The sequence below is a fragment of the Thamnophis elegans genome, chromosome Z (assembly GCF_009769535.1).
Source record: "Thamnophis elegans isolate rThaEle1 chromosome Z, rThaEle1.pri, whole genome shotgun sequence".
NCBI lineage: Eukaryota > Metazoa > Chordata > Lepidosauria > Squamata > Colubridae > Thamnophis > Thamnophis elegans.
The window spans coordinates 95,238,704-95,266,325 of NC_045558.1; the positions used below are offsets into that span (position 1 = coordinate 95,238,704).

General features: G+C 37.2%; 1 protein-coding gene across 15 annotated transcripts in view; it reads left to right on the forward strand.

Moving 5' to 3' along the window:
* CDK12 (cyclin dependent kinase 12) overlaps window positions 1-27,622 on the forward strand; it is a 104,174-nt gene that overhangs the window by 28,707 nt on the left and 47,845 nt on the right. For 8 of the 15 annotated variants that reach the window (XR_004256856.1, XR_004256858.1, XR_004256857.1 and 5 more), the window contains exon 14: window positions 10,766-10,846. Coding sequence is in view for 6 of the 15 variants with exons in the window: in XM_032235331.1 (XP_032091222.1) it covers window positions 1,370-2,058 (689 nt within the window). In the remaining 9 variants the exon portion in view is untranslated. Of the gene's footprint in view, window positions 1-1,369; window positions 3,140-10,765; window positions 10,847-20,087; window positions 20,292-27,622 lie in introns of those variants that run through there. The other 7 variants (XM_032235331.1, XM_032235325.1, XM_032235326.1 and 4 more) reach the window with 3 other exon arrangements.

The following is a 27,622-nucleotide window of genomic DNA, read 5'->3' on the forward strand; positions in this document are numbered from 1 at the left end:
AGATTATATGGGTCTTTCCATGCAGTAAATAAAAAACTCTTTGAATATTCTTTAACCAAGCCTGGTAGTCGTCTCTGAGTGTGTGTGGAATCTGGCGACAGTTTTGGGTTCCTGAAAATGCTCATCATAAGACCTTAAGCAGATTGTGTACTCTTGGCCCTAGCTTCTCTCGTGAAAGAATTTTCAGGATGTAAGGCGGGAAATGTACCTTGTTAAATTGAGAAGTGATTGCTCAGATACTCTCTTATGACAGTTTTCATGCACATGGGAGCTAGCATGGTACTGAGAAGGCTAAATCATAGTCTTCCTCATTACTGCCCTAGCTTTATGCTTAGAAACCTTACGTTTAGTCTTTAGAATGTTAGAAGAATAAAACCTATAATTAATGTTACTCTAATTAAATCTTTAAGCCCTTTATGAAGGGGAACTTAAAATAATTGCTGATCTGTGCTGAGAAAAAGAGTTCAAAAGAAGTCGAGAGGACACAGATTCTCCCACTGAGGCCTGTCCCATCATCTCACCCTTCTTATGAAAGAAACTACCACAGTCTAAACTGAAGTAGAAATGCCAGATGCTTATTCTGAACTAGATTAATATTGGTGGAGAGGGTCCATTCTTATCAGCTTCAATGGTTTGGGATATCTGAGGTAACTATGGGGAGAATCCCTACATTTTGCCAAAATGGAAATGAGCACATATTGCTTGCACAATTGGATCATTATACATTTCTTCTTTTGGGTATTCCCTATAGGGTTTGATTAAGGGAAGGGCTATTGTATATTCTATATGGAATTTTTTTGTTTACATGATATTCTTCAAAGTGAAATAATATTTTAATTTGTTTAAAGGAGTATATTTAGCTTTTATTTTCAGAGATAGTACTTGAAAATACGTGGGCCATGACTGCTGAAATTTAAGAAGATGGAGGGATTCAGCACCATTTTTTCGAGGGGGTGATCAGTACCTTGCTTACATCTTTGTAACTAACTATGACAATCAGATGTATAATAAACAGTAAAAAACAGAAATGATTATCTTGTACATGGGTCCCAGAATTTAGATAAGTTTGACGCAGAAATTTGTTTTGCTTTGGTTTACCTCTTTAAAAAATTTTTTTAAAGCGCACACAGCTATTTTATACCTAGTACTATTACCCTGACTGGCAATGGCTCTCAAAGATCTCAGAACGAGAATTTATGAGTCCTCTAGTATGCAATTTTTTTATGTCTTATAATCTGGAAGTTATTTTATTCAAAGAATATTCTCTTCCCTAAGTTTGCCCACTTCCTTTATATCTGTCTCTGAAATGTTTAATGTTTGTTCACATGTACTTATGAGATGGTGTTTAAAAGAAGTAACCATTCCACAGCCTGTCCTCACATTCTCCCACCAGAGAAGAGACCCCCTGAGCCTCCTGGACCACCACCGCTGCCACCACCCAATCTGGCTGAAGAGAACAACTCTAATGCAGCTCAGGAGTTGAACCCGGCTATGACAGCCGCTCTCCTCCAACTTTTATCCCAGCAAGAGGCAGGGCTGCTGAGCCACCCAAAGCAGGAACCCCAAGTTGGGAAGCCCTCCTCGGAATACACCAAGTCACAAACTTCATCCAGGACTTTCAGCATCGACAGGCCCGAGGGCTGCAACTTTGATGTTGATGAAAGAAATTCCATCCAGACTTTAACAGAGACATCATCCCCAACCGCGGGGAAAAGTAGGACCTTTCTGGGTTCCACAAGCGACATCAGGGAGTCCAGCAGTTACCAGAGCACAGGATCAGTTCAATTCCCTGGGGACCAGGACCTCCGTTTCACCCGAGTTCCCTTAGCGATACAGTCTGCTGTTGGGCAGTCCTTCATCAAAACTGAGGGGAGTAACAATACACTGGTACACTCAGAGGCCAAAATTCATAACTACAATGAGGTGGGAGTAACAGATTCGAGTGACACAGGAACAAGCCACACGTGGGGAAACCCAGTCCAGTCCACTGAATACGGGAAAGCATTTCGTGGGCAGAATAGAGTACCTCCAAGAGGAGGAAGAGGGATACCTTATTAAAATGACTGAAAAGTGACATGAGGGGAGTAGTGTTTACTTTCTTATTCTTTTAACCTCAGAGCAACTAGTTTGATGGGCAAACCATTGACCACCTACTATAGAAATGGTTGGTACTTTCTCCCCTTTTGCTCACCAGACTGCTCTGTTCCTTTCCCCTCAGGGCTTTAGAGTGAAAATTCTTTAGCCTTTTTGTGACATCATTCCATCCCCCAAAATCTTCTGATTTGGGTTTGATGTGATGAGTTTTGCAACATTGACAAGTGTGTGGGGAGGGAGAGGGAAAAGAAGGAAGATTCTTCAGTAAAAGAATAAATTGGAGACATGAGTTGAATGTTCTTGTATGACTTGAGCTATTTGTGACAGCCCACTGAAGATCTGGATGAGATGAATCAGTGTCTTGGTCTATCTTTTTTGCAGAATGAAGTCTTAGAATGAGCTGTATTATTTCAAATAGCAGGTGGAGAAATCCACATGTGGAGCAAGAGACAGAAATTTTCCCTCTTGTAGGTAGAAAATTCAGCATATTATGGAGAGAGATACTAGCCCCAGCATCCCCTTGGCTGTATTAATCTAAGCCAAGACTGTACCTTTCTGGGAAGCAGAATGCTTGAAAAGTGCAGTTCAGCACCATCAGTCACTCAGCCAGCTCATTCTACGGCTCATGTAGATCTAATCTCAGTATTGCAAAGTCCATACATGTTTTGTTTTTCCCTTGCCTTCTTGAATTTCAAGATTTGTCAGATGGTGCCTACATGCCTTTTATACTGAATTAGAAAAAAATATGTTTATGTTATGTAAGTCTTGGGATATTTTCCCTGTTCTTAGTTATTGTTTCTTTATGTGAAAAGGCAGGAGGCTACATTCTTCCAAGGGTAAGCTGTTCCCTGGTTTACTGTGAAAAGCTCTGTGCTGTTATACTCACTTCCAAACCTTAGCTGAACTAAGTTTCTGTAGTGAGTCCACTGAGTAGTGGATGGAATGATTTTTTTTTAATTTTCTCTCTTAAGAATGGCAAGTGTCTTTTTGTTGAAGTTCATACAGCCTGAGTGAATGGCTAAAATAAAATACAAACCAAAAACTTTGTAATTCTTAAATTCTTGGGGTGGCGGGTATTTAATACTAAAATGAAGGAAACCTGAATAGGTTTATTTTTTCTCAGTCTTTAAAAGATAAGAGTTGATATCTCTTATATGATAAAATACTGTTTTCAGTGTTTGGGAAGACTTTTTGGGACATTCCTCAATAAAATGAGGGTACGTACTTATTTTTAATTGTTCTATTTTTATTTTTATTTTGCTTTAGTAGTTTCACTCATTGATGAGCCAAGGTGGCGCAGTGGTTAAATGCAGCACTGCAGGCTACTGCTAGATCAGCAGGTCAGCGGTTCAAATCTCACCGGCTCAGGGTTGACTCAGCCTTCCATCCTTCCGAGGTGGGTAAAATGAGGACCCAGATTGTTGGGGGCAATATGCTGACTCTCTGTAAACCGCTTAGAGAGGCCTGAAAGGCCTATGAAGCGGTATATAAGTCTACTGCTATTGCTATTCAATTCCAATTTTTTTATTCCTCTCCTCCATGTAGATCTTTGTAAAAAAAAAAATACACTGGAAACTGTATAATACTCCAAGATTTCAAAATGCAGAATTATGGAGAGACATAATTTCTTAGTAATGTAGCTCTACTTCCTCCCACTTCCAATTCTTTAAATGAGAGTTTTCAAAGAAAGATGCTAGGGATTGAAAGGCACCGTGAATTTTGATAGTTGCTATAGATCATTCATTAAAAAAAACCTGCTTTCATATTATAGAGAAAAAAACTGCAATATTTGGGGAAGCACACTGCTGCTGAATATACCTTAAACATGACGAGGGAGTGATGTCATAACTGAAATTGAAACAAAGGGATGAGAGGGAATCATTAAGTATAGTAATGTTCCACCTTATATTAGAAAAAAAAACTGTTTTTTTTGTTCTGCAAAGTGTAGAAAGTTTGCAAAATTCCAAGTGTAAATTTTGTGTGTACTTTTAAAACTTCAGTTCATACTTAATGTGCAAAAAAAAAGTATTATGTGCAGAATATGGTAAATAAAAGGGAGGGTTTTCTCTCTCTGATCCCCCCTCCTTTATTATGCATTTTTCTTGATGTTTTTTATGTTAGCAAGCTTAAGCTGTCCTGGTATCCCAATTATGCCTTTGCTGTTCTCCATCCTTCCATATTCTTTCTATCCTTTCTTTTGTCTAAAGACAGAATTATCATTTGGCCATATGGCCATTCATTTTCTCTTGTATTCACCTGAAAGAATTTGAGTATCACAGATTCAATCACCTGCTTCAAGTTTTTTTTCCCCTACCATTCGACATGAAAGGCCAGATTAGGGACAGATTGTCATGGAGAAGATCTGTGTGGTGATTTAGAATTGATATCAACTTGGAGGCATGTAATCAAACTCTACAAACCAGAATTGCACAGCATTTTGGATTCCAAAGGAAGTAGGTACTTCAGAAAAATAACTTTTTTCCCCCTGAGATCTTGCAGTTGCCCTCTAGAATTACTCTGTGATCCTGGGAAAATGTATTTGGTTTAAGGAATGCTGCCATGTATGCACACTTATGCATTTCAAAGCACTTTTAAAAAAACCTTTGAATTAGAAGCATAGTACAATCACTGTAGAAAGTTACCCTCAAGTGAAGAATTTGCTGTTGCAAATTTATTTGGAAGATATTTTTTCTTCTTTTAGAAGGGAGTCTTTTCAACCTCCCTCTTTTTTCATGCTTTGTTATATGCAGAGCAGGCTTAAAGGTTTTGCAAATACCAGTACCTAGTTTGGTACATTGAATGAAATAAAATATTGCTTTGAAATTTAGTACAGTTAAGGGAGGGAATTGAGAAAGCGATCACTCTAGTTCTGCAATTCTCAACAGCTATCTTAACTATTTTTAAAATCTTCCATCATTGAACCATATTAAGATTTCTGAATTAGTACTATTCAGCAGAGATGTAAATTGAGTTCACCCTGAACCATTACTTTTTTCCTCACCCCCACCTTCTCCTTTCTGTAGGATGGTGTCCTGAACTTGATTGCCATGGCTTCTTTGAAGGAATATTCTCTGTACTGTTAAGAAATTATAATATCCAATTAACTTGGGTGAAACTGCAGGAACATTTTTTTAAAGGCTACTAAGAGGTAGAAGAAGATATAAATCTCATTTGTTTATATCAGAAAATATAAATAGGCCAACTTTGGAAAAAAAGAGGTCAGTATTAAATATCGGATTAGCATAAATCCCTAATTTGGAATTTCAGGTGCTTCCTGTTACAGGTAGTCCTTGACTTAAGACCACAATGGAGCCCAAAATGTCTGATGCTAAATGAGAGAGTTAAGTGAATTTTGCATCATTTTATGACCTTTCTTGCCACGGTTAACTATCAATGCAGTCGTTAAGTTAGTAACATGATTGCTAAGTGAATCTGGCTTCCCCATTGACTTTACTTGTCAGAAGGTTGCAAAGGATGGTCACATGACCCCATAACATTCCAACCATCATAAATACATGCTAGTTCTAAGCATATGAATTTTGATCACATGACTATGAGGATGCTGCAACGGTAATAATTTTGAAAAAGTCACTTTTTTTCAGTGCCGTTGTAACTTCAGACGGTCATTAAATGAACTTTTGTAAGTTGAGGAGTACCTGTACTTCCTTGCAAATAATTACTTGCATATATGAAGGAGTCATCAGATACTAAGTATCTCCATTCTTTGGATTTAATATTTTTCAAAATAGTTGGAAAACTGACACATACATACCTTTTGACAAAATAATATGACAGAATACCTCTACTAAAGTAATGATTATGTTTATCAAAGCTGGAGTTTTCTTATCAGTTACAACTTCAGAACTACAGTAGTCCTGTAACAGACCATTAGCTTTTCTTGTTAAGTACATTAGCAATAGCACTTTCAGGGATCATTGTAAAACTACTTACTTGCAACATTTTCTACAACTCTCCACCCAAAAACTCTAGTGATTCATCATGCTAATACTAGTGTGGTAGGTTTAAGACCGTATCTATTTTTGGTGTTGGAAAAATGCAACAAAAACAAGTTGCTGCCTGCAAATTCCAGTGAACCAAGATGAGCGTACCTCTATCTGTAATCTGGCAAATACATTGAAAGTTCAGATCAATGATATCAGGGCAGATTTTCCCTAAAGGTCAGTCAATTCACTGATCTTTCCTATGCAATATATAGATATAGTACAGGCAAATAATAGATAGTTTTTCAATTCTGTGCAAAGCAAATGCAAGACACAGACTTGGACAATATCAAGTGTGAACAGCATCTGACATCTTAAAAATATATTGTTCCCATCTGAGAAAGGGTTGGGCAAACTGAGGGGAAAACAAAAATGAAATATCAGTGCTAGTGGTACTGGTCTTTGCCTCTGTCCTGTAAGTTGTTCATTATTCACAGTCCATCATTTACCCGTAACTCCTATTATGGCAGTGCAAGAAATACATAACAAAAAGCTATAACTTCAAGAACAAAGAATGCAAAGTGAGAAATTGCAAGCTACATCGAGGCCTTGATCCTGCTTAAATAGTCCAGTGGTGGTTGATTAATTGCCTCTACAGTTTCAATATTATGAAGCATCTCTGCCACTCATGCACCAGAAGTGTTTGTGTGTATATTTATAAAAATTCTGCACCGAAAAAAGATAATCCAGGTTATTCTAAACCATATGGTTGAAACAGTGTTGGCATATTTTACTTTTCATCAGTTTCAATTGTATGGTTTCTATTTTGCTAGTCAGAAGAGCAAAGGACAGGGCATTAGTTCCCCTTGCTAATTAGTCAAAATTTTCTTCAAAAACTCTTGTCTCTTTTGAAATGTTGTCAAGCTATGGCCATCTCCCATATATCTAAAATCATTATTTTAAAAATCATCAAAAAAGGAGAAAGATACAGTGGGGGTGGGCAGACTTACATAGAGCAATTCTGTCTGTATTCCCTTCAATATATCTTGTTCATACAAATGCAGGCTGCTTTTATTTGTTTAGAATTCACAAATTCCATCAGTTTTGACAGTTTCCAATTTATGCAGGTAGTCCTCGACTTATGACCAAAATTAAGCCCGTTTTCTTAGCTAAGCTAGACAGCTGTTAAGTGAATTTTGCCCCATTTTACACCCTTTCTTGCCACAATTGTTAATGAATCACTGCAACTGCATTAAGTGACACTACTTTCCCATTAACTTTACTTGTCAGAAAAATTGCAAAAAGTGCTCACATACGCCCAGGACACTAACTCATAAATACATGCTAATTGCCAATTATCTGAACTTTGATCATATGGGCACAGGGGTACTGCAATGGTTGAAAATGTGAAAAATGGACAAAAGTCATTTTTTTCAGTGCCACTGTAACTTCAAACTGTCATTAAATGAATGGTTCTAACTTGAAGACTATCTGTACAGCACAATCATGTATGTATTTGGACAGAAACCACATTCAGTTTAATAGAATTCCAGCCTTTGATCTGCAGGTTTGTGAATACTTGCTTGCAATTAGCATTTTAGTAGCAGTTGATACACTGCAAACTAATTCACAATATTTAAATGTCTCCATTGAAATACTGAAACAGAATATTCAGAAAATTGAAATGCAGTTAATCTAGCTATTTGAATATATGGTACTTCTTTTTGTGGTTGTGTATATTCAACTAGCTAGTTTAGGAATCTGCTTTCTTAATTATGGAAAAACAGTTTCAAGAAGCCTCAAATCCGCATTCATGATTTTAGTTCCAGGGAAAGCCCTTCCTGTACCTTTCACATCTTATTACTCGACATTGATACTCAGTTACTGGTACCACAACATCCTGCTGTTGCTGCTTCCTTATTGAGTCATTGTGCCTATTAGTATATATTTCATAAGCAAATTTAATTCAAGTTTCCTGCTATCAAATTTGTCCTTCCTTTTTATAGGCTTCCTTAATTCAGTGTTAAGGAAAGCTATATGCTGTACATTTTGGTATGGTGTACTTTTCTGAATGGTCTTCCTTTAAACAGTATTTCATTTTTAAGGCTCAAATTTCCATGATATGCACCACAAGCTTGTGTGCACACACATTTGTATATATGGATATCTCTATGTAGATATACACACGTACAAATGCAAATGTAAATAGCAGAATGTCATTTGTCCTTTGGTATTTTATGTAGATTTTTTTACAGGAAATTGGCAACATGGGGAGTCATCAGTGGTGGGCTACTGGTTCAGACTGGTTTGGCCGAACTGATAGTGGTTTGGCGGCCTGGGTCGCTGGAACTGGCAGCGACCCAGGCCTGCCACGCCCCCAAATCAGTTCTCCAGGTGGCGCCATAGGCACTGTCATCTTGTTTTTGGCTTCTTTGATGGTTGCTTGCTTGCAAACATTTCATTACCCAACTAGGTAACATCAGTGCACATCATCAAAGAATTGGTGATATTACCTATCAGGTAATGAAACGCCTGCAAGAAAACAACCAAGCCCAGAGAGCATCAAGGTCTCCATAATAATGAAGTCAGCACTTCAACTTTCCATGCACTTAGCTGACATCAACGAATTATTGTTATTTATAGATTTGAACTGCAAGACTAATATAGTTGTAATGAAACCACAGAGCACACTAACAACAGAATAACAAAAAATTAACCAGTGTTCCTCTTTTTAAATACGCATTACAACATTAATTACATATAGTCTTCTTTCTTCTCCTGTTTGGTAGAATGTCTATCCAATTCCCTTTAAGAAGATTGCTTCGTGTTTCTTGTGTTTGCTGTATGGTGTATGTGATTGTTTCTTCTCACAAGACTAGAATAGTTCATTTCTCCATGATAACAAACATAGGTGAAAGTAGGACCTTTTGGTGATAGTGATAAAGACAGTGGTATGCGTATTTGTGTTTGTGCTATGAGGTTGTTTTTCCTGCACTGTGCTATAGTGACAGAGCACACTCATAAACTTAATTGTACAGGGAAAAATCCACATTTCCATACAGAACAGGCCCCAATTTTAAAATAACAAAAAGGCTCAGTGCAACAATCTATCATATTTGGATTTAAAAAAAAACACATTTATTTGGTCAGTTTCCATCTTGAACGCTATATCTAAAGTACATTACTCCAAGTCTTGTATACTTCGTATTTTGGGAAACTCAGTTCAATAATTTACAACTAGAATTAGATTGTTGTTTTGAGATATATATAACCCATCATACCTGAAGGGCACCAGGCTAGGGAATGCTATCTCAAGTTCAAAGAGCAATCCTCCCCATTACTCAAGCAAACTGGTTCATCTCCAGTAATTCAAATATGAAGATAAGCACAACCCCTTAAAGACACATGAACAAAAAGGCATAATTTTTCAACAGAAATGGCTTTTAGGTTTAAAGAGCTTTGTAGAGAAGATTATATATATATGCCACCTTTAAGAAGGCCAAACGGATTTATAGGTGGGCCTAATTATCATATGCCCCTTTGTTCCACTTACTGTTTTTAAGGCACAATTTTGTTAACAGTCCTAATAAACCTCACAAATGTGCTGATTTTCCTCCAGAGTGAAGTTTGCCTAAACAAACACTTGTTATATCTGTTTCAGTTACTGGACCGATTCACACGTATGTGTATTGCTTGAGAGTTGTATACAGTGCTGCCAGTACACAAGGACTAACTTGACTAACAAGTATGAAAGTGTATACAATTGCAAAGTGTTATTTCATACTTGTGACAACTTATTTGCACATCTAAATCAGGCAAACCTGGGACCTTCCAGTGCCACGTTCCATTTATAATTCTGCCAACCTATGGCACCTTACATTTTCTATAGACATACAATTTGCAGGGATTTAGTTCAGAATGCTTTGCCATTAGAATTCAAACACTTGTTGCTGATGTTTGACTGCAAATTGTGATGTACAAATCTGAATGTTTGTAGAAATTTTAAAACTACTGATCTATGCAGTAGAAAATTATTTACAGTATCACAGCTCTATAAAACTTTCTGTTTCTAATTTTTTTTAATAATGTAAGACAATGACATTATTTCAGTAATAGACTCTGCAATCATTAAGGTTTGCTTCAGGGGTGAAATCATCGTACCTTTGCTACTGGTTGTAAATGTGAGCATGTGTGCAACAGAGCATAAAAACGGGAGGTGGGCGGAGCTCCCGCTGCCACTGCTACCGGTTCACCTGAACCAGATAGAACCAGCTGAATTGCACCGCTGGTTTGCTTGTATTGTTCTTGTGCTCACAATTGACTAACAAATGTCCAGCCTACTGGGAGGTGTAGCCTTGGAGCAGGGATGGAGTATGCCAGCATAGAAAAAAAATATGACCTGGCTTTTTTTGAGCCAAATATAAAAATATTAATATGGTCCTTGGTTTTGACCCCTTACTCTGAGATTTCCCTTAGAGACCAGGGAAGGAGGCTCTGACCAGACCCTGAAGGCTGAAAGAACACAGCTTGTGGAAGGCCTCCAAGTGAGTTTTTGGTGAACTTTGCTTGAAATTGGAACTAGGCTGAGCAAATATTTGAATGGGTGGGAGGGTGGCTGGCTCCTAAATCATGCTTTTAATCATTATGCTACATGAATTCTCTTGACTGCATCTATCTGAATTAAGCTGATTTAATAACAACAACAAAAATATTTTTTTTCCCAACTACAGGTTAAATTCTGGATATTGGTCAAAAGAAGTCTATTTTCAGCCCAGGAAGCGTGCTCTTCAGGGAGAGGAGAACCAAAGTTTGTAAGTAATTGTATTGTATAAGCTGTTATCCCCAGTATATTACTTTGTGATATTACATACAGTGATTACTGCATTAGCTCCACACCAATGAGATTTTATTTTTCTGCTTTTCCACACTTTCTGGGCTATTGATGGCATTCTGGTATAGAATTGTCTCCTAGTGGAATCAATAATTCTAGGTCAAGCCTTTTAGGCAAGCTATGTGGTGTGTAGGGAAGTTGCCAGTTATGTTTAATCGTAACTTTGGAACAAAGACAATCAGTGTCAGTGTAGGGTGAAGTTTACCATATATAATATCTACAGGAGCAGAAAATTAATCTAGAGTGTATGTCAGTTTTTAAAAATAATTTTTGCATCAACCACATATTGAACAAAATAAAAGTGCTTCCCAGTCTTTTTCTGCAATTCCATGATATCTCTTCTAAATTAACATATTTTGAACTGGGTTGTTCTTTGAAACTAGTGAAGGATCATGATTAAGAAATGGAGCTGTGAACAAGACTCCTTGCTGAGATTTTGTTTTTGCCGTAAACCTGTTGAATAACCTATGACAGTAATCATTCTTCATTTCTTATTATCTCATCCATAGTAAAACAAACAACTTTATCAAGTCACAATTTTAAATGTTTTAATTATTTCAGTTGTGTACTGGTGGCTCTATCAGGTATTGTGAAGCGGTTGACATGATGTGCCAGTGCCTGGAGGCTGTTAGGGTCTGGATGGGGGTTAACAAGCTTGTACTCAATCCAGACAAGACCGAGTGGCTGTTGTGTTTCCCTCCCAAGAATTTGGTCAATATTCCATCACTCAGGCTGGGGGGTGAAAATTTACGCCCCTCAGACAGGGCTCGCAACTTGGGGGTCCTCCTGGACCCACAGCTGACCTTAGAACACCATTTGTCGGCTGTGACCAGGGGGGCATTTGCCCAGGTTCGCCTGGTGCACCAGTTGCGTCCCTACCTGGACCGGGAGGCGCTCGCAACAGTCACTCACGCCCTCGTGACCTCAAGACTGGACTACTGCAATGCGCTCTACATGGGGCAGCCCTTGAAGAGTATTCGGAGACTTCAACTCGTCCAGAATGCAGCCGCGCGAGCGATTGTGGGTGCACCTCGGTACACCCACATTACACCTATCCTCCGCGAGCTGCACTGGTTACCGATCAGTCTCCGGATACGCTTCAAGGTGCTAGTCGTAACTTATAAAGCCCTTCATGGTATTGGATCTGGGTACTTGAGAGACCGCCTGCTGCCAATTACCTCCCACAGACCCATTAGATAACACAGGGTTGGCCTCCTCCGGGTTCCATCTACTAGCCAATGCCATCTGGCTACTACCCGGGGGAGGGCCTTCTCTGTAGCAGCTCCGGCCCTCTGGAACGAACTCCCCGCAGGGATTCGGACCCTCACCTCTCTCCAGGCCTTCCGAAAAGCCGTCAAAACCTGGCTTTGCCGGCAGGCCTGGGGTTGATGAGTTCCCTCCCCTCTCGACTTTTATGGTTGCGTGACTCTTGCTTATTTTAATTATCTGTATTTCGTTGTATGTTCCCCCTTTTCCCCTTTTTGAATTGTTTGCCGCCCTGAGTCCTTCCCGGAGAAGGGCGGCATACAAATAATAAAATTCAATTCAATTCAATTCAATTCAATTATTCCCTGTAATATACAATATACAATTGCAATATCCCTCATCAATGCAGATGAAACATCCCTAGTAAAAATTAAGTAACTTAGGGATATAAAATATGATCTTAATGGATCATTCATACAATATTGCACTCCATCGCTCACAAAAAAACAAACCTTCCCACAAAAATATAGTTTCCCTGGTTTTGGCTCTGTGAACTTAACCATTATGGTTTCATTACACAATATACTAGGATCCTATAGTTTGTTCAGCAACCTAACTTTAAAACAACCAAGCCTTAATAGATTTGATAAATCCCATCAGTGATTTTAGGAAGATATACCATATTATCAGTGGCAGGAAAAGTAACATTTTGCAAAATAAAGAGCAAGAGCACTTCAGCCCTGCCCTTGTATTTGGTCTTCCAGAGGGTGCAGAAATGCCGTGTTCCAATTCCCAATCTAAATAATATTATTCAAAGCATACTAAAGTCCAGGGTGAAGAATGTGTTTGGGCATATTGAGGCATGTGAAGATGTCACGCATTCCAGACATTTCTCAGTCGGCTTCAGTGTTTCCATTGGAACTGAATAGGTCTGTCTGATAGAAGAGGGCATTTTGGAGGAATAGTGCTTAATATTGGAGCCATTTCTGCATTTGTCAGAGAAGAGAAGTGGTAAAAAACCTGATGTTTTGAACTGCAATCCTCAGAAAGCCTTACCATGCTAGCTGAGGCAAATAGTCCACATTTGAACAATTCCATGTTAGTCACCAGAGCTAGAGAGATGAAATTAAAGCAGGTATTTAGAGCTTCAGGACTTCTCCCAGCCCTTAATTGACTTTCATTTCCTTCCTTTCTTCTTTCTTCCCTCTCTCCCTCCTTCCTTCCTTCCTTTATCTTTTATAAATTATTTATTGGACTTTTAAAAGAAAATACCTAAATAAAGTATACAAAAAACGATGAAAAAAGAGTAAAAGAAAGTAATACAAATAAATAAACCAGGGATTTTAAAATATCATTAAAGTTATAACTTTATACTATCCTATTAATTAGTTTTGAATAGTTAAATATGTTTTTTCTATAAATTATAGAATAGAATAATATACTGAATTCAGTCTATATTACTAAAACTTTATTTTGATTTAGCTATCTCATAAAACTGCAATACAGATATTATGCACAATTTCAATCTTTTATATTGTGCCAATTTATGTATTAAATTATAATCTAAGAATGATTTTCAGTTTGAGTTGAAATCTCTTGTTAAATTTTAAGGTATGAATATATTCTAGACATTGAAACTTATTTTCACAACTTAGCCATTTTGGAAGGAACCGGGTTATCTTTTTAGTAGAAAACACACAGTCATGTAGTATCCTTGTAGAAGTTATCATACATAAAGACAATTCACTGTGCTTTATGAGAATGCATATAGTTTGATAAAATTTGGTATAAAAATATAAAAAGTTGAAATGGGAATTCAGTTTTTAAATTTTGCTTCATTCTAGTACGAATTGTTTTCCAGAATTGTTGAACTTAATGTTGCTATCATCAGTTCTGAATAACTGCTCATTTCAATTCCATCAACTTTTAAAATAATGAATTGTCCCTTTTAGTAGTCAAACTGGATGATACGTTCACAATAACTCGCTTTATATCAATTCTCTCTGAATACATTTTTGCGGTAAATTAACACTCTTTTTCCATTGAAATTCCAATTGTTGCATCTCTATTACTGCATCCATTTAAACAAAGTCTTTTGTTTGTTCAGATCCTGAATCAAACTGCATCAGAACTCTATAAATATGACTCAATAATATGTTCTGAGTTATGTACTACAGATTTTTCAAATTTAGTCAACTTTTTTAGTATTCCCCTCTACATTTTTTAATACTCTGCTGGAGTTGGAAGTACTTATATGGATCGGCTAAACTAGGTCATTGTTTTGAATGATTTAAATAATTAAATCTTGCAACATGAACCAAGTATTAGCTCTCTGCTGAACAATTGTTTTGGACCTTCATCTTCATAAAATTCATACGATAGAAATAGGAAGAGATTCTGGACTGATCCTTTTTCTGTTTTTTTTTTAACCCCAATGCATAATTTATTATTGCATGATCTCTTATAGATTTTTTTCGGTTATGTCTAGCAGAGACATTCAAGCAAACCATTTGAAAGTCCTGTCTCCTTTATAGATGTAACTGAGTGATCAAGAGATATTGGTCTCTATGAAAACTATCTTAACCTGTTACTATTAGTATTGTAATACAATTTAAAGTTTGGAGCCATTAATCCACTTCACCCTTTTTAGTTCTGCAGAATTTTGAATTTAATTTATTGGCACATATGTAGTTCAGTACATCTGTCAATCCTTTAATATCTTATTAATAATATGTACTGGAACTATTCAAAAAAGAAAATTAAGTGTTGGTAAAATATTCATTTTGATGACTGCAGTTCTACTTAGCCTAGTAAAATTTATTTTTCCCATCTGGAGATACGTGTTGTGTTTTTTCTAATGCTGTAGGTAGTTATTTTTATACAAATCCTGATTGCTTTTGGTCATACAAAGTCCTAAATATTTAATCTTTTTAGCAGCAATGTTAAACCTCACTTCTATTTTCTTCCTCTGCTAAATTTCATATCAGCATTTGAGTTTTTTTTTAATTAGATCCATAAGCTGGCATAAGTCCATATTGTTGTATACATTTCATTAAGAGGGCTAAGGAGTGTTTTGCTTTGGTAATTGTAAATGGAGTTTTCCTGGTGTTCTTTATTTTCTTTGCTAATGGTTCTAATGCTGATAAAAATAAGGAGGGCAAAAAGGGGCAACTGTGTCTTGTTCCCTTTGGTGTGTTACCTTGTTGTGTTAAAAGTTGTTTATTATTATCTTGGCTTTCTGTTCTTTATAAATGCTGCACTTCCATTTGTTAAAATGTATGCCCTAATCCAGGAATAGCTTTTTTCATTTGTAATGAATTGATATCTAACACACACATAAATAGACACATACAGAAAGATTATATACACACACATGTATACATATTATTAGTTATGAAAATTAGCTCTCAGCAATTCACTGGCTCGAATTCATTATATAATTTGTTGTTATTTGTTTTAACAAACAATAACAGAATTGATTCTTGAAAAGAACATTGTCAAGCATAAAAGACTGTCAACACAACAAACATAATAAACTGTAAAAATAAATCAGTGGTAGGTTCCAAAATTTTTTGCTACCGGTTCGGTGGGCATGGCTAGATTGGGGAGGGGGCATGTGACTGAGTGGACGTGGCCAACTTGATGCCACTTACACCGACTCAGTCACATAGCTTCCCACCTAGCCATGCCCACAGGAAAAGGTAGGAAAATTTGTAGGATTTTTCCCTTTGCCAGTTGCCCCTGTTTCCCCTCTTCTTCCCCCCACACCACCTGTTTGGTTGCTTACTTTTCAAGTCGAGTAAGCAACAAAATCCAGAAGGCAAGCCTACTGGAGTTTTTAGCGGCCCCCAGCCAGCCACTGCTGCTGGAAGTGGCTGGCTGGCAAAGAAACCTCCCAGCCGCCACCTCTTTGAGAGCCACTTTACAAAGCAGCTTCAAAGAGGCAGCGGCTGGCCGCAGGGTGCTAAAAAGTCCTCAATGGGATGTGCATGCACGAAAAATATGGTGGCGATGGCAGCAGCTTTTTTGCCGACCGGAGGACTTTTCAGCGGCCAGCCACCTCCTCTTTGAGAGCTGGTATGCAAAGTGTCGGAGCGAGTGAGCAGCAATCAGGCAAGTGTGGTGAGCAACAGGGGGGACCGGTTCAGGGGCATGGCCAGCCTGCCATTGATACCAGTTCACTGAACTGGGCAAAATTTCCGCCAGCAATTTGAGAGAACCAGTGCAGACCAGCTGAATACTACCTCTTAAATGCTTTAAGATATTAGTTTTAAAAGTATAAGTTTTAAAAATCAAAATTCTTATTCTTATTTTTAATAAGATTCTTATTTTTAAATGCAAGATATAGCATATTGTTCATATTACAGGTATACCTTGACTTGCAACCATTTGTTTATTGACTGTTCGAAGGAACAACAGCACTGAAAAAAGTTACTTATGACTGATTTTCATACAATTGTTGCAGCATCCCCAAAGTCATGTGATCAAAACACTGGTGCTTGGCAACTGGCATGTATTGTGACAATTGTGCTGCCCCAGGGTTATGGGACCATTATTTATATCCTTCCCAGGCAGTTCCAACAAACAAAGTCAATGAGCAAAGCCAGATTTGCTTAATAACTGCATGACTCACTTAACAACTAAAGTGATTAACAACTTCAAAAAAGTTCGTAAAATGGGGAACAACTGCCTTGCTTAGTAATGGAAAGTTTGAGCAAAGATTTTTTTTTAAATAAGCAGTATAAATTCTGTAATAATTTTAAAATTATATACCCAGTTTCCCTGAAAATAAGATCTCCCCGGATAATAAACCAATTGGGCTTTTGAGCGTATGCACTAAAATAAGCCCTCCCTTGAAAATAAGACCTTCCCAAAAATATTGCAACGCAGCAGCAGCCATGAGGTGGCCATACCCGCTGCCTCCTGCACCTCAAAAATAATAAGACCTCCCTGAAAATAAGGCCAAGTGCTTATTTCGGGGTTTAAAAGAAAATAAGACCCCGTCTTATTTCTGGGGATATATGATATGCTTTGTCATCCCAAATCCAAGTAATAAAGCAATACATTATTATAAACCAATCAAAATAGTAATGCAATATCAAACATTTTATTTGACAATGAGATGGACTTTTTCCTAATTATCCTATTGCCAGCCACCTCTAAAAACTATTGATACTGCATGCTTTGTAGGCTCTGTTGGGTTTTCTGAACAAACAGTACCTTGATGGAGAGGTGGTTCCTCTCCGGTGGGAAGACCTTTTTCATCCCAATTACTAAAAAACATCAATGGGACATGGCTGAACATCTAGACTAGACAAGCCTAGGTAGGCTAAATGGATGGGATAATTTTTTCATAGGAATATATTAGTTTTAAGTTTTATGTTTGTAATCTCTGCATTCTTGTTGGACTGTCTTTGAGTTGTATTTTTTTTAATTAAAACATGCTGTTTGAGTTGTATTTTTGATTAAAGCATGCTGTATTTTATTAATCTAAATTCAATGGCCCTTAGCACCTACCATTTTTGTCTTGGAAAGGCATGGGAGAAGACAGGATGGGATGGGATGGGAAGGAAGGAAAATCTAAACTGATTTTCATTTAACATAATTCCCTTTACAACAATCTAAACTTCATTTTTAGATTTAAGGTCATGACAGCTAAGGAAAAAAAACTCTTTGATGTCCCCCTTTCTTTGATGCCCTAAGCACCTAGATTAGCACAATAATGGCTAATAGCTAATTCCAGGGCTACATTTTTTTCTGGAATATTTTCCTCCATATCTTCTGGCCAAAATCAACTTATTTGCAATCTGATTTGTGTGTGTGATTTTTCTCTCCACATCAAATTAGGTCTTATTTTATTCAGCTTTCAGAATTACAGTATCTGATTGACAAATGCATGGATACAGAATCTTAAATTTCTTTGTATACTTTCTGCTCTAACTTAATGATGGACACTAGATGGCACTCTAATCAAAAACAAAAAAGGATGCAGATGATTTTTTTCCTCCCTCCCAGTTCAGCACCATAAAAACCCCGTGTGTCTATGTGGGTTTTTTTTTTGTATATATGAGAGAAAGAGAGTGTATGCATGTCTGTGGAATGATATTCATTCTCATCAAGCTTTTATATAAGGAGCGCTACAGTGTAGACAGAGGAAGGAAAGAATAAAACCAGTTTTATCATTTAATGTTATACCTTTTATTCAAAATAAGTGGCTCATCAAGAACTCTTCAGTCACAATAGTTTAGGGATGGGGTGTTAAAACAATATACCAAATCATTTCAGGATTTCCTGCTGCCACTCACATATCTTCCAAATCCACCATCCAAATTAATATAATGTTGTTAAAGATTTAGTTAGATCAGAACCATATCCATACTTCTGTCCAAAATACCATTAGAGGGTCAATATAATAGAAGGGCTAGTGGAGTGAGATTATTGGACAGTGGGATTATAGATAGACCTTCCTTAATGATCCCCTTATTTAGTAACCATTCATAATCTGATGAAAAGGTGACTTCATTACAAATTCTTGCATTTACGACCTCCATGGGTCTTAAATCAAAGAAAACTCCAAGTAAGAATCATAAGAAAAGCCATGGATTCACTTAACAAATGCTTTGCTTAACAAGTTGTTGGTCACAGTTGGCGTGACAAAATGACGACTACCTATGTGGCAATGTTATCACCATTGAGGTTATTAAAAGTTTCTAAAAGAGTGGTGTATTTTATTGCATAAAGCAAAAATGACTTCATTAAAGGGTTCACTTGAATCAGCAATTTATAGGTAGCAATGATAGAGTTAGGTCTGAACTGATGAATCAGTGATATTCCTATGAGCAGTCTTTATCAATCCAGATTCTTTCTGTATCAGTAAAATATTTGCCTATTTGTGCAGGTTAGGACTGTGAAACTTGTAGGACTCCAGTTATTCTTTGAACTCCTATCTCCCATTAGCCATAGTAGTTTTATTTGTTAGATTTATATTCTTGCTTTTGATCCAGAAGTCCAAGAGATTTCATTTTGACAACTGCCTAATTATATGGCATGGCCTGAGACAGAATTTGACATTTTTCTCTTTAAAAATAATTTCAATAAAAGATTGTTTACAATAATGAAAGACAAATATGCAGTGTATATTTATAGAAAAGAAAAAAGAGTGAAGAAAAATATAAAACAAGTGTAAAAAGAAAGTAAATAAAAATCATATAAAGAAACAACTAATACTTACAGCCGTTACAAGCAAATTTATCATTTATCCTACTTCTTTAAGATTGCATCATAATTCTCTTCTTCCCATATTCTGCCTTTTTCGAGTGAATTTTCCACAAGTCTCTGAATTCTATGTAAGAATTTAATATCACTGTGTCATCATCATGCATTGTCACCATGGTTGATGAAAACTGTCATAAATTGTGAAGAGACACAATCTTTGGAAAGACATAATTTTCCAGTTTATATTTAGTTTATGATCCTGCTCTTTGTCCTCACCTTAAGAGTTGAGGACATTTGTCAGCAGTGATGCTGCTAGTAATTGCTTACAATTGTATACAATGTTGCCCCTTATAAAGCTGAAGATCTTTAAATATTGTCATGCTGTGTTTCTTAATCTGCTGGCTGTTTCAGAATGACCACCATTCTGTTTTAACTTGGTTTTTAATATTTGTTATTAATCGTTTCGGTTAGAATTTTTTATTCATCTAAAAATGGTTTCTCTGAAGGAAAAGAAATACTTAAAAAATTTTAAATGAATTGATAATTTATATTTCTGAGAAGTGATAAAAAAGAAATGCTGTATAAATTAAATATAAAAGTAAGCTACATTAAGTAAGACTGGACAACAAAAAGTACTACAGAAAATATTGTTGTGCAATAAACTAAATGCAGATCTTTAAAGATGGGTCATTGGCTGATTTCTTCTTCATGACAATTGGCAACTGGCATTCTTCTTTTAGACACAAGAGGGCAGCTCACATCAACAAAACTTCCAAACATTTCCACAGGAAGTTCTGGCATCTCACTTTTGGATCATCATGGCTTGTTAACTCCATTGGACCTCTGTTTTGGTTTCATTTCCTTTTACCATTTTGAGGAAGGGAGATATTTGAGCCAAAGAAATCTGAATACAGAGACAAAAAAGATTCTTGGAGAATCATTATGCATCTCGTCACTTCCTTGTCACTAAAAAGAAAGAAAGGAAAGAAAGAAAGAAAGAAGAAAAAGAAAGAAAAAGAACAAAAGGAAGAAATAAAGAGAAAGAAAGAAAGAAAGAGAACAAAAGGAAGAAAGAGAAAGAAAGAAAGAAAGAAAGAAAGAAAGAAAGAAAGAAAGAAAGAAAGAAATTTCCTTGTTTCGGCTGCATATGAGAAAAATACCTTTCCCACTTTCCTAGTTTTACATTAAAGAAAATCCAAACTGGCCAAACAACAACTCCAATTACATTCTCCAGTGTATGGAGAGCAATATGTTTGCATGTCAGCTGATTATATAGAGTGCCATGTTCACAGCATATGGGTTGGGTTCACATCAGCTAAGTCCAAGCCAAACAAAACACATTATGGCTTAAAATGCTGTGTGAACACTCTCTGTAACTAAAGCAAAACAGAAATAGACAGGTCCTTGCCATTATAGAGCTTATAAGCTAAAACTAGCAACGGGAATAGTAACAAATGGAGACCAAGAGAGTTAATGAATGTAATGAAACAGAATAAAATATACTTAATATTTATATTCTTATATTCAACAAAATATAGTAAGTGTAGCCCCTGTGAGGGTCAACATGGGGAGTATTGCCCATAGCAGCTTTTCTGCCAAGTATCCTGTATTTGCTGAGTCCAACTCTTCCAGATCTTTTCATGGAGAACTACAGAGTTTAAAATAATAGTCCTTGCTGTTTTGAGGCTCACAACTAAACTACAGCCAGTTAAACCCAAATACAAACAAACATAGCACAATGAAATTGAGAGGGGATGGGATGAGTGAAACTAGTATGGATTCTAATGGGAAATAAAAAGGGTCCCTTTGGGTTGAAAGCTTCTTGATCCTCTATTTTGTATCCAGATGGATCTCACCTATTATAATGTTTGTTTCTGCTGCATAATCTAGTCCCTCCACCTCTCTCTGTATTGATCACATTGACCAATGTTTTAATCTACATTAGGATTCTTATTGTCCTTATCCTTTGTGGTAGCTCAGACATAAAAGATTAAAAATTCCAGCAATAAAATAGACTTAAACTAATTTTAAAGCCATTCTTTTTTAAAAAAAAGAAAGAAACAGGAGTTCCTAGATTAGTAAAATGTAGTAGAGGAGTTGTTTCTGATGTAGTATTTTCAGTATGTTCCCCAGACAATAATTCTCCCAAATTCCACAGGACAAAAATAATAAATTTCAGACATTATTGTGGAATCCTTATTGTGAAGATAGAGTAAGGAGGCTTTGGGTTGTCTAGTATAAGTAAACATGGCAGTTTCATTCAACATAACCATTGGTGAACCACTCCTACAACTCCAGTTCAACAATATTTGGTCTGCCAAAGATTCTCTCCTGGTCTAAGTGAGGTTTAAGATACGCAAAATTGTATCTCAGGTTTTGGTCGCCATGATGTAAAAAAAATATTGAGACCCTACAATGAGTTCATAGAAGAGCAACAAAGATGATTAGGGAACTGGAGGCCATTCTATATAAAGATCGGTTTCTGGAACTGGGTATATCTAGTCTGATGAAAAGAAGGACTAGGGGAGACATGATAGCAGTGCTCCAATATCTCAGGGGTTGCCACAAAGAAGAGGGAGACAAACTATTCTTCAAGGCACCTGAGGGTAGAACAAGAAGCAATGGGTGGAAACTAATCAAGGAGAGAAGCAACTTAGAAATGAGGAGAAATTTACTGACATAACAATTAATCAGTGGAATAGCCTGCCTCCAGAAGTTATAAATGCTCCAACACTGGAAGTTTTTAAGAAAGAAATGGATAACTATTTGTCTGAAGTGGTGTAGGATATCCTGCCTAAGCAGCGGGTTAGACTAGAAGACCTCCAAGGTACCTTCCAACTCTGATATTCTATTCTAAATACATTACTCAAAATTGAACTTACTTCTGTATAAATGATCACAACTTAATATAACAAAAGAGCTAGTTTGGTGTCATAGTTTTGGTGCTGAATTAGAACCTGAGAAATGGTATATTAACCTCTGCTCAGTTTGGCACTCGCTGGGTGACAAGATGTTGCTTGTCAAGATCTTCATGGCATGGAGCTGGTTATTTTCAAGACCACCTTTTTTGGTTGTTTCTGCCTATCCTTCTAGATCCAGCAGAAAGGGCCCTTCATTTAAAAAAATATAATCTAATGAGTCTAGTGTTCCTGATAGTCAGACCGTTGGATACCCCATTGAGAGGTTTTTGTTAATTGCTCTATTTGGGTTTACCCTCAGTAACTTCCGTAAATTTTTATTCTTTATTAGGGTAGCATTTATGAGCATTGTTTTTATTGTTTATGTGTGTGCTAACTGCCCAGAGTTACATTTGCAAGATGGGCAGCCGTATAAATTGGTTAAATTAAAAAATGAATAAAAATGGTATGAGTATCATAGATACTCATAGTATCCCCTTCCCCCTTTGGTTGTTTGCCGCCCTGAGTCTCTCGGAAATAGGGCGGCATACAAATTGAATAAACTACAACTAAACTACTAATTCTAATAGTTTCCTCCACCTTTCTTTAGAATAGAATATGAGGTCTATTGGCTTCAGCACACACAATAATGCAAATTCCCTTTTTACGATCTTGTAATCCCTTAATTTGGGGTAGAATCAGGGTGACTGGATGAAACTAAGTGTTTACTGGCCAGATGCCCTTCCTGATGCCATGCAGAGTTCACAGCAGATATTTTTTCTTTGCATCCCAGAAGAGAAACCTCTAGGATTGAACTCTTCCCAAGTGGGAGGCAAGCATCTTCCAGTCTAGGCCACTGCAATAAGCACAATGATTGCCAAAATATGTAGTGAAGATATAAGGGTACAAAGTATCTATTCCACAAGAAATACAGACCAATCCTTATCCACTTTAAAGATAAGGAGTCCTAAAAGCATTTCCCTCCAAATCAGCAGACTGAGCTTGTGCAGAGATCTCCTAGTCACTACCATACTATCATTTTGCCAAAAAGTATATGATCATTTAGATTATCATAATTGTTTTGAATTTGGCACTTATGCATATAAAATAGCAGATGCAAATTTATGCCCATTATCTGTGTTTTTTTGTAATGCACTTTCTTTTCTCTTTCTGAATGATTCCTAAATGAGGGGTCTGGAAATCTTTTAAGGCTTTTTTAACATTCTAAAAACTCGGGTTGGGGAAAAATAAAAGAGCATTGGACTTAATTTAATTATAATTTTCTTTAAAAATAAATATCATTTATAGGATTATTCCCTCTGTCATTTTCTCCTTTAACCTCTTAAATAAAATAATTATTCTCTCGAATAAAAGCTGAAGCTATTGGTGTGGATGTCGGAGTTCACCAAGGTTTTGTAGCAGGAATTGAAAGGGAGGCCTGCAGCCTCCAAGCTGTGAATTTTAGATGCTTGCCCTAGCTGATAATTTTTTCCCTAAAAGGGCAAATTTTATAGGAAAAAAATCTGCCATGATAATGATAAGACTTGACAGCTAGGAAGAGAACTCCATCTGCAGAAGACCAAAATGCTTACCAGGCAACTGGAGGAAATCAAGGATGTTGTTTTCTGTCAAACTATTTGATGAACTTTAGGCCCCATGTTGTATGAGAAGCAGATTAGAAGGACATTAAATGCCATGAATCAAATAGTGTGATGGATAGGAGTTATCCATGAGTCATAGGGACTTAGTAGCAAATATTGGATCTGACTGGTATATCCCCTACTCCAATATAAATTCTTGAGGTGTCTCCTCAGTATTTGAATCATGGCTGTTTTAGGAAAGATTGTGCTGTGAGGAGAAATTCAGTTTCTTTATCCTTATCATACCAGACCAAAAATTGCTATCTACCTTCTAAAATAATAGCTAAAGATGGCTACAAAAAGGTTTAGGGTTAGGATTTTCCTTCTCTGCTCCTTGATGTAATTTAAAAATCTACTCTCTTAATATATGGCTGATGGGAAACTGCAGTCTGCATAAATTCATGTCCTTGGGATCCTGCCAAGACTTACTCTTAGTTTCTGCAGGGAAAAACCAGTTTCTCTTTCCCTCCACAAATTAGCTTTGCCCTTGGAGTGGGGAAGGGCAAAACCAAGCTCTCACCTTCCTCATCCTCCTAACCTCACCCTCCCTTTCCCCAATTCCACTATCCCACCTTCCCTGCCAAGATGGCTTGATTAAAAAGCCGCTGCTGCTGGAATAGCTGCACAGCTGGTGATCCTGTCAGCACCCCTGAGCAGAAAGTCGCTGAAGATTAAAATCTCCAATTAGCAGGAATGTGAAGTCGGCAAGAAATACGGCAGATTCCAAAACTAAAATGGAACACTTTTGAAACAACCACCCCCTTTCTTGGCCATTGCAAGATTATTCTGATGTGTTCTCTGTTGCTCCGCAACTCTCTCCATTCAATACCACTTTCAGAAGGAATACTTATGTTGCCACATTTGTCTGACAAAAAAAGCTCAGTTTTCAGCCCAAGAATCTTTTTTTCAGTGTTACTATCTCAACTTTTGAAATGTAAAATGCCAACTTCATATTTGATTGGAATTTGCTAATTTTTAGATATGGCAATTAAGTCATACTTCTATCTATCCTTGAATGGCATTTAAAAACATTGTTCCTGGCTTAATCCAACATAATTTACTTTCAAGTATATAATTGATCAATACCAGTTAATCTGAATTACTTGTATATTCTGCACAACCAGGGAATATATTTATAGAATTTATGGATTATATTACTTTAAATAGGACATTTCAAATACATGAAATGAATCTCCCTATATTCAGTGCTTTCTTTCAGAAACGTATGGGTTGGATCATAGAATTAGCTGTCATGCTATCTGCTGACACATAACTATTAACCAGATCTTAGAAAGAACTCATGAAAAATGTTTATATATGACAAGATGACTGATATTGATGTAGAACTAACTTGTTGAAATATTTGTTTGGTTCCATACATTTTCTCTTATCTCAGCATTAGTAAAAGATAAAGTTATTGAATTATTGCTTTTAGCAGGAGACAAAGGTATCACCAGTTTGGCAAAAAGGTCGATATTTTGCAATTGTACCACCGCAAGAAGGGTAAAATTAGCATTGTTGACTAAATCAGTATTCAGAGGTTCCATATTTTGCTTGTCTTTGGCTCACCACTTCTATACTATATTTCGATTATTGTTATTAAAATAAGCATGTGACACAATGCCCATCTGTCAGGGATATTAGCGGTCTAGGGAATTGATTCCTGTTACAGAAGCCAGGCTGAGAAAAATAATTTAGACTGAACTGAAGTAAAGAGAACTGAAGTAAAATCAGAATATTGTAGTTAAGAAAAAGGAAGGCTGCTAAAATTGGCAAAAGGAGATTGGGAGGCAATGGCCAAACTGCGAAGGAGAAATTGAAATTAGCATCACACTTTAAAATGGATAGCCAAAACTTTGCCTGTAGGCCTCCATTCTACAGACTTATTTTAAATGAATCTGTTGTTTGGCTTAGCAAACTCTCTCTCTACTAGATAAGCTTTTCTTCCCCCCTAGTTTCATTTGGTATTTGGGAGAAAGCAAGCATAAAAATGGGGCAGGACGCAGCTGACAAACTATAATAATGCCAACCATTGGCTATGGTAATCAGCCTGCCACATCTCTTTTGCATATGCACACACAGCAACATACACTCACAGCACCACCCGAACAGACTGGCATGGCCTATGTTGGCACAGGTTCAGAGAGCTCTCCTGTAGCCTCTCTCTGCATCTTGTTCAATTCGAAGCACAGATGAGCCAATCGAAGCAGGAGGGGGAGGGAGCTCGTATGGCACGTCCTCACCTGCCATTTAATTGGATGTATTTTTAATTAATAGCACCTCAGGGACTGACATGAGACACAGTCGGTCTTTGAATAGGGACTGGGGAGGAATTGGGGAATGTGCAAGGATTGGACCGCAGGGTGCGCTTAGCGGGCAAACACTGCCATCAATCAAGGACCACTTTGGGCTGTTTGGATGGAACACAGCATAAAGGGAAATGGGTAGTGTGTGGATGTGATGTGTGTGTAGGACAGGCAAGGAATCAAAGAGAATAATTTGCTTTCCCTACTTCTAAGGATGAGCCCTGGCCAGTGGGAAGAAATCTCTAGGGACAAGGCAGGAATTTCAGGATAGATATATTGAGACAGGTTTAGAGCAACTTGTTTTTACTTTAGCCTCCAAAAAAATGAGATTTTTATGTATCCATACAGTAGTTTTCATATCTTTCTTCTCTGTTTGGGAAGACATGCAGCAAGGCTCAAAGGTCTTTTCATGGCAGGATGTATTAATAATGTTTCATGTGTCTGCATATAATTGTGTGTAATAAAAGAGGATCTACCGGAACAGGCCAACCATCTCTTTGAAGCAAAGATATGGATTCCCTTTGGGATCTATTCTCATGGCCAGAAGTAGGCAATATTCCTGCAGTTAGGATGGGAGAATATTTTTATGGCTCCCAGGATTTCTGGGTTAGGAGAAGCCCAATGTTTGGCATATTATTATGGACATTTAAGGATCAAATTGGTACATGAAACACTTCCCCTTAAAAAAAAAACCAAAGGGACAAAGTGGCTAATTTGGGGGAGGAAATGGAAGCCTGACATTTACACTAATACACCCTACTCTTCCCGCCCTCTTTCACTCTTTCGTACACTTAATTACTCTCTCTGTATAATGGCCACAAATCCAGGAAGGGACCCCACATTGTACAGCTCACAGATTTTTAGGTAACCTAATATACTCCTTTGGCAGGCACTATAAGGCCTTTTGATGATTTATACGGTTCTCTAGAAATGAGTACAACCAATAAAGTAGCCAAAGAAATAGGTCGAGGAGGGGGGAGGATGACAGTTTGCCTCCCTCAGGCTTTACTTGGCAAGCTGTCCTCCAGAGCTCATTTCAAAGTTGTTACAGGAGCTGCCCTTCCCAGACCCACCTGCTGTTTGGGGGGGAGAGACAGGAGGAACCAAAAGTAAGGTAGGAAATGCCAATTTGGATCTCCCCTCACCAGTGGCCAGTTTTGACTTAGTTCATTAGCATGCAGGTTTTAGCTGACCAAGGGGACATAAGGGGAAAGTATAAAAAAAAATGTGAAACAAGAATTAAAATCTTCAATCTATTGTACATATAGATTTTATTGTTGTTATGGTGTGCTTTTTAATGTGTTTTACACATATTTTATTAGCTGTCTAGAAAGTGAAGTAGTGATTCCAAAAATGAAATGCAGTAAATAGATAATTCCTGTAGAGGTTGTTGCCTTTGGCAAATAATCGTTGAAGGTAGAGGACACCTTGT